The sequence below is a fragment of the Arvicanthis niloticus genome, chromosome 2 (assembly GCF_011762505.2).
Source record: "Arvicanthis niloticus isolate mArvNil1 chromosome 2, mArvNil1.pat.X, whole genome shotgun sequence".
Lineage (NCBI taxonomy): Eukaryota > Metazoa > Chordata > Mammalia > Rodentia > Muridae > Arvicanthis > Arvicanthis niloticus.
The window spans coordinates 62434823-62443338 of NC_047659.1; the positions used below are offsets into that span (position 1 = coordinate 62434823).

The window sequence follows — 8516 nt, forward strand, 5'->3', positions numbered from 1 at the left end:
GAGTACTGTTTCTTTTTATCATAGAATAAAACATGCAAATTTGTACTATTTATATCAATATGGTGGCTGTTATAGTTTACTGGAGTGGAAATGATCTAGACTTCCATAAATACTTATTAGAAGCTATTCAAATAAGAAAGTCAGTAAGAAGGTACAAATATAAAGCTACATAGAAATATTTAAAAAATGCTACATTTATATGGGTTAAGATACATGTTGTTTACCAAGTACCTATAAAAATTACATGAAATATAATTTACCTATGAGACTTTTGAAACACTGTAAGAGAAAAAAAGTGTGTATAGTGATGGATAATTTTAATCTCAGTAGCTGCAAAGGAGGAACAGACATTAGGGAAGCCTAGACTACAGAGATACCTCAGTATAATGAGATGCTGTTCCAAAGAAAAACCCAATGCTGAGCCTGAAGAGGAGAAGAATTATATTTTTGTGTTTATTAAAGTAGAAGATTTCCATGCAAAAATAGCCCATATAGTTAAATGTAAAAAGCATCTTTCATAGCCAATGTTTCCTATTCAATAGTTTTCAAGCTCAAACTTCAGAAATTTTATCTTGATAAAATTATACATATCATCTAAAACATTTTGATGTATAAAATATAATAAAATCTTCCTCAACACCTAATTATTTTCATTAAAATCACTGCATGACATTTTAATTTAAATACTAGGTACATCAATTTATAAGAGTATTTATAGTATTCAAGTGATGATACTAATTTTTGGAATGTGATAACACTGTAATGTTTGCTAAATAAAAAAAAAGTTGACAAATTGATGCATTTCTTTATCAGAACGAAAGCCAGCACATTAAAAATAAACACCTAACTGTTCAGGGAATACATTTTATGATGAGAAAGTTGAGCACATTAGTTTCTTAACTGCATCCTTCACATCCTTGTTTCTGAGACTATATATAAGTGGGTTCAGCATGGGGATGATGATTGTGTAGAAGACTGAAGCCACCATGACCAGAAGCCAAGAACTTTTGGTGGTGGGAACACCATAAAGACAGATGATAATGCTATGGAAAATAGTGATGGTAGTGAGATGGGAGGCACAGGTGGAGAAGACTTTGTAGCGCCCTCCAGTGGTAGGCATTTTCATGACAGTGATGACAATAAAAACATAAGAGGTGAGAATGATCATCAAACTGCTTAGCTCATCAAGGGTCGCAAAGATGAAAATGACCTTCTGACTGATGTAAGGGTCAGAGCAGGCTACAGCAACAATGGCATCATGCTCACACACAAAGTTATTTATAAATTTGGTCCCACAGAAAACCAAAGTCAACACAAAATGTATAAATACAAAAGAAGCGATTATACCCCAGGTATATGATGCAGCTACCAGGGACCAGCAGAGCTTCTGAGACATAACTACTGTGTAGAGCAGAGGGTTACATACTGCCACAAACCTGTCATAGGCCATCACTGCCAGCATGAAGGTTTCTGTCACCACAAATATGCATACAAAGAAGAACTGCATGATACAGCCTGTGAAGGAGATCCTTCTGTCTTCCACAATCAAGTTTTCTAAGAGCTTTGGTGTGACAACAGTGGAGTAACAGAAATCCACAAAGGAGAGATGACTAAGGAAAAAGTACATGGGAGTGTGGAGCTTAGGGCTGAGTCTGATGATGGCAATCATGCCCAGGTTCCCCATCACAGTGACTGTGTATATGGCCAGGAACAGGAGGAACAGGGGCACCTGGAGGTGTGGGTATTCTGAGAAGCCCACAAGGATGAAGGTCACTCCAGACGTCTGGTTTTCTTGAATGCTGTGGAAAAAAAAAAAAGTGTCCTGCCATAGTCAGAACTAATGTCTATTGTAGAGAAGAGAAAGAAATAGTTTTTACTCTGGTGGGTTCTACAGATTTGACTGAAAAAAACCATATTCCATTTTAAACATTTTATTTAATAACACATATACAAGAAACAACATAGTCAGCTTAAAATTCTTAAAATTAAATTCTTAAATTTCTTAAAATTAAAGATAATTAAAACAGGATTAGAGAAGTCAAAATTTATCAAGGCACATTCTCAATAAAAGCAGAATCTACCACCATTGCAAACTAAATTCCCCAAAAATGGTCCCTAAATCAGATTGCATGAATTTCAAAGTATTATAATTGTTCTACCAAAGAAAATGGGAATAGTTACTTTTGGGCCACTCTTATTAATCAGCACATGAAGTAAAAATATGAAAGGGTTTTTTTTTAGAATTAGCATCACAAATGGATATCCAGAAAACAATACAGGATAAGACTCAAGAAGATGAAGAAAGAAGAAGAAGAAGAAGGAAGAGGAAGAGGAGGAGGAGAAGGAGGAGGAGAGAAAGAAGAAGAGAAGGAGAAGGAAGAGGAAGAACAGGAAGAACAAGAAGAAAAACAACAATAAGAACAAGAAAAAGAAGAAGAAGAGGAACAAAAAACAAGGATAAGAACAGGAAGAACAAGAAGAAAAAATAAAAAAAAAAGAAGTACAAGAAGAACAGGAAGAGGAGGAACAGGAAGAGGAGGAAAGCAGAAGGAGGAGGTGAACAACAACAACAACAACAGCCACATAAACAAGAAGAAAAAGAAGATGGAGGAGAAGAACAGGCTCAAGAACAAAAATAATAAGAAGAACATGAACAAGGAGAATGAGAACCAAAAGGTGATAAAGAAGAACCACAAATAAAAAAAAAGTAATAAAAAAGTAAATGATATCCTTATTCAGTGTTCTAAATTTGATGTTTGGATACTATTTTTTTTAGAGTTACTTACCTTACAATATTTTTTTGTACATGAAAAACATAATTTCAAAATATATTGTGGACTATATTGTGTCAATGTATACAATATTTGTCTTCATTTTGTACTCGTTTTTATTTTAAAGGTATGTTTCTGATTAATGTTATATTACTCATAATAATGGAATCAGAGAAAATGTATATAGATTTTCATATGTAAAGAATAAGTAATGTTAAAATGTCCTTTATTTTATGACATGTTTAGAATACAAATAATAGGCATAAAATCAAAGAAGAGCCAAAAAGCACTACACCATTCTTATAATGTTTGAAGCATTGCCCAAGATAATTGCCTAAACATAGAACTTTTAAAACTACTGCATAGTACTTCTAAATGACACTAGTCATTTCTTAAATAGTAGAAAGAAGGTAATTTACTAACATGCAACTTTAAAAATAAAATGGGTTGGTAGAAACACCAAAGTGTAACTATTGTTAAAAGATTTTCTGTGCTTGCCTGTGGACCCCAGATCTGTTTGCACTACACATGAGTAGAAGCTCACATCTCCCTGTAACTTTAGCTCCAGTGAAGAGGATACAGTTACCTTTTATCCATAATCAACCTCATGCATGTGATATACATTTATGAAAACATAAGTATGCATATTCATAAAATAAAATAAACCTAAAATGAAAGAATTACAAGGTAAATTTGTTTGACTTTAAAATGTATAAACTGCAGTATGATGTAAAAGAGGTGCAAAGTTTAGTAAACATCTTTGCTAGTCAAGCCTACAGATATTTGTACACAACTGTACACACTTAGGAAGAAATTAGAAAAGAAAGTTTCCTCCTGAACTATGTTGTAATGCCACAGGATATTTTCTAGGCATTCAAAGAGAATAGCATCATATTTTAGATTCTCCTACACATTTTCATTATCCTTTTATAGGATCACAATAGCCTCAAACACAGAGAAAAACTATTCAAAAAGCCACAGCAATTCTTAAATTGTCCACTGTAACAAACATCAGGTCTCACTGCCAGCACTACAGTCTTGCCTCATTTCACAAGCACATCCATACTACTTAAAATATTCTACCAAATGCTACATTCCGTCCTAAGAATAGACCTCATTGCAGTGAACAATAGTGAATTAAGAAGCTCAGGGCTACTCAAGACACTCAGAATAATGGACTGATGGCTGTTGATCCCTGAACATGATAGCATGTCTTGGAGGATCAGGAAACATTATGGAAGAATGAACAAAAAAACTGTAAGAAACAGTGTAAGTCAGGGTGAAAATACTATTTTCTGGTCACAGTACAGATGTGTTAAATATAGCAAAAGTTGTTCCTACTGGTTCTGCACAAACTGAAGCTGTCAGTATTCATGGATCACAGAAAGATTCATACAGTTCCAGTCCTTCCAGAATTATAAATGATTATTGTACTCTGGGTTAAAGGTAATCACCTGCTTCAGTTTGATACAAAATAAGTAGCCCATCAGTGTCCATTACATAGTTCCAAAATTGGATATACAGACTCTTATAAAATAAAGTAAAAATTCTAGAATGTGGAGACATATATTTGTCTAGAGGGTGACAGAGATGAGCTTGAACTCAGAAGGCAGAGAGAGTAAACAAAGGCACTGTATATGTATGATACTGTCAAAGAACATTCTTAACCTGTAAAAATATTTTATGTGAAATTTTGAGGGTAATGTACATAAGCATGATAATCTGCCAATCATGACTTTACCGATAGGGAGAGCCGATGAGGAAAGGGAATAACATCTGAAATGTAAATAAATAAAATATCCAATAAAAAAGATAAAAGGAATTCCATTTTTTTTCTTTTGGAATAAAACATGAAGTGTATATTGTTCTGATTTTTGAAACCATCAGACTCTTCATATTCAGTCTCAGTAAAGCTGATACATTCTTTTTAAACCATGGAATGTTTGACACCGTGTTATAACTAACATATTTAACAGGAGGCATTTAGTTTTCTCATGTTTCTCAATATCCTCATGCATTATTGAATCATTCTCTATGATAGACATTACACAGTCTATCTGTCTCCTCCATACATAATCCACCAAAATGTTTGCCATTTCTCTACTACCACAAAATATTGTGTTTGCTATTTTACTTTTCTGATACCAGCTTGTATGTAGCCCAGACTAGACTTCAAATAACTACATATCAAGAAAAAAAATTCCTAGAGGGCTGACATTTTTTTAAAGACGGTCCTAACAACTTTTCTTCCCCCCTCCCCTTTTTAAATTGGTTATAATGTTTATGTTTCAAATTCTATCCCCTTATCTCATCCCCCCTCCTTGTGTTTCTATGAGGGTGTGATTTTCCAGTTTCTATGATACTCTTTCCATTAACATAAACTGCCTCCTAAGTTTCTAAATCCTTCCATTTGTGTTATTAAATCTCCTATTTTTGTATATTGCAGAATACACAGCCTCTGTGTATCTACTCATCAAGCAAACTGAGCAGACCTGTGCAAACCTCCGATGTCCTGGAATTCCACCAGGATGCAGTGAAGACACAGCATCAGAGGCTTATCAATTTACTCTTCCCCCCACCCCTCTTCTAATATCTCAACCCCCGTAATCAGCTTGAAGAAGTTAACAAAGAGTCAGCGCTCCTATTCCCTGGGCTTGGGGACTAAGGTGGTTAATATTGGACTGTCTTTCTAGGGAAAAGTAGAAGTTTTGTCGGAACACGGAGGATTAGCTAGGATTTATTGCATAGCCACAACCTATTGGTAGAAATTTGTATAATTAGAATCAAGATGAAGTTATAATTTCTTAAATGGTACAAAATTTACTTTGATTTCAAATTTAAGGTTTTTATTGGTACGAGTTTCTTATTAATATAAAAATGAGATGAATATTGGTACTCTCATGGGCATTGTGCCTGTATAACACATTTAGGAATACAAGGCTTAGACCCAGTCCTTCTTTAAATTTTTTAACAGATTTGAGATGGTTAGCCTGTGAGTTAAGGGACTATAGCAAATCCATGGCTTGGAGTTTATTGTTAGGGTGTTCTCTATGTTTTATTTAGAAATAGCTGAGAGGAGTTAACAGACAACAGTCCAGGTTACTTTACATGGATAGTTGGTTTTCGAAACGTCAGAAGTCCACAGAATTGACATTACAAACATTTTTATATTAAGGTTCATTTTGATTAGAGACTTGTCTGCTCCTGACAGCTTCCTGTCTTGGATTCTAAGAAGAAATTGAGCATCCTTGGAGTTACTCCAGTTGTGCAGAGACAGCCACAAGGCAAGAATTGCCTCTTTCCATCTACAGACAAATTACTGTCCAGAAAAGGACACACTTGCAGAATAGTTGACTGATTATATCTGCCTAGACAGAGTAATCAGCCCTTAATAACTCTGCATCACTAAGGTCTGTCAGATGATTCTGGGCCAGAAGGCTGAAGATTTGATGCTCCAACGTTCTGTAGTATAGGGAGTGTTCAGGTGTTCAGCGGTCTCTATAAATTGGATAAGTTTTAGAAGCTATGCTTAGGGCTTCCCATGATTTCAGTTAACTCAGTCATTCTAGATTTCTGACGGGGTTGAAGACCTATAGTCTCATAGCCAATCCTGGCTATTTACTTTGAGATAAAAGATCAGAGTGGAAGGTTTTCAGCTGACATTTATTCTAAGCCAAGAAAAAAGCCAGGTTCAAAACTAAGTCTTTTAGTTAGGAGAGACAACAGAGGTTCTTGTTAGACAACAAAATGATGGACTGGGTATTAGGACTATCTTGTACCTCACTGGTACAAATTGGCATAATTATGCTCTAATTGTATTTTGAGAGAAAAGTTTTTTTTTAAACAGGAAGGGTGATATGTAGGAGGAGCTAAGGTGGGAGGGGTACCAAAAGGAAGAGAAGGATTAAGGAGAGGAGAAGCTAGGTGATGAGAGAGAGAAAGAGAAGGGGGACATGGAGGCAGTTGTTCACATGTCTCCACCAGTCAAAGATAGTTGATATATCTAGGCTGGGTATTAGGTTATATGTCAGATTAAGCATTACCAAACTTATAAAGTCTTTGATTAACATTTTTAAAAAGTGTATAAAAGCAAAAAGGAAAAGGGGGCATGGGATAGGAGTATTCTGGGTGTGGGGGAAATGGGGAAGGGGATGGCATCTGAAATGTAAATAAAATACCCAATAAAAAAAATACCAAACAACTATGTAGCCACAATTTGCCACAAGTTTAGAACTCAATCAAGAATGAATTCTTAATCCTGATATTCTAGTCTCAACTTTACAAATGCTGAGATTATATATCTTTGACACCATATTTTACTTCAAATTCTAGTTTTATAAAAACATTGTGGTTCTCACTGACCTGCACAGAGTTACGATACTTTAGATTTTACTATAATTCCAAGATCTTTTTTCCTTTACTGATAAACAGAAAACATCAATTCTTCATTGAAAAAGAAAGCTGGAGTTAAGCTTTTAGAGAACCCACAAATTTGGCTTTCCATTGTAAAAAAAACTATGGCTTCATTTTCTCATGCAAATGAAATAACAGAACTGAATCAACTCACCTAAATACAGAGGGTTCTGAGTGATGCATTTACTCAAGAATTCTTTGTTAATGAGGTACCGAAATCTTCTTGCTTACTAGTTAAACAATAGATATATCCCTGGCTGAATGTTCATCTGCAGTATTTTTGTGGGTGTTTTAAGTGAAGTTTAGCCACTCTCTAAGACAAACACAAAATACCAGACAGAACATCACATTTAAAACTTAAACACTGCTTCTAAATTTGGCACAGTTATATGCCCTCAAGGCTTTGGGAAACAGGAGATTAGAGATTTTCACTGTATAATTACCTAGAAGAATAAAATTTGAACAATTAGAAGTAACACATCCCTATGAGATTGTGTGTTACATATCTAAATCCCTGGGGCATTTAACAATCAACTGTATTCTGTAATTATAATGATAATGACAAAGTATAAATGCAGTGTATAGATATATACATAAATATATAAACAATGTATGCATATATATTATATAAAGTATATATGAGTATATATATTATATATATACTTTAATAAATATAAGTAATAAGTATAAGTATATATTATATATATAATATATACATTAATAATATGAGTAAAGAATTATGCTAAAAAGAGGTCATAAAGTAGTTCAGGGAAAAATTGTTTATATATCTATACTATATATATATATATATACACACATACATGTATTTATACACACACACATATATACATTGTTCATATATATGTGTTTATATATACATATATATATGTGAACAATGTAAAGATTTGATGTATTTTCCATGAAAATCAAAACGCAATTTTTTATAAACCTTGTAGATACTCTTCTGCTTCATATGAAAAAAACTAACATCAAAAGAGAAAACAAAATAGTACCCACAAACAACATTATCACGGGAGCTAAATTCAATCATAATCAAAGAACTGCTGGAGGCATCACCATCCCTGAATATATATATATATATGTATATGTATATGTATATGTATATGTATATGTATATGTATATGTATATGTATATGTATATGTGTGTGTATTTAAATATATATTATTACATTTTATCTCCTGTACATGTGTGTTTGCATATCTCTAAAAAATCTCATAATATTTCCTGCATATTTGTAAATAGGTGGACTTATCAAATGTCAAATTCTGTAAAAACATCATCCAATGTATTTTTACAGCTTTAACTTTTTT

At 33.5% G+C, this 8516-nt stretch overlaps 1 protein-coding gene across 1 annotated transcript; it reads right to left on the bottom strand.

The window, feature by feature from the left end:
- Window positions 1-268: 268 nt before the first annotated feature.
- On the bottom strand, window positions 269-7521 carry LOC117703177 (olfactory receptor 5D13-like). The gene is made up of 2 exons (XM_076928277.1): window positions 7339-7521; window positions 269-1799 (listed from the first exon to the last, which is right to left on the bottom strand). The coding sequence occupies exons 1-2, from the start codon at window positions 7365-7367 to the stop codon at window positions 866-868; spliced, it is 963 nt and encodes a 320-aa protein (XP_076784392.1). The 5' UTR covers window positions 7368-7521; the 3' UTR covers window positions 269-865.
- Between the last annotated feature and the right edge of the window lie 995 nt (window positions 7522-8516).

Bases quoted from the DNA above. Each gene is read 5' to 3' on its own strand.
- LOC117703177 (XM_076928277.1), bottom strand. From the start codon at position 7,367: ATGCATCACTCAGAACCCTCTGTATTTAG. The intron at 1,800-7,338 runs GTGAGTTGATTC...TTTTTTCCACAG, and splicing joins TCAGAACCCTCTGTATTTAG to CATTCAAGAAAACCAGACGT.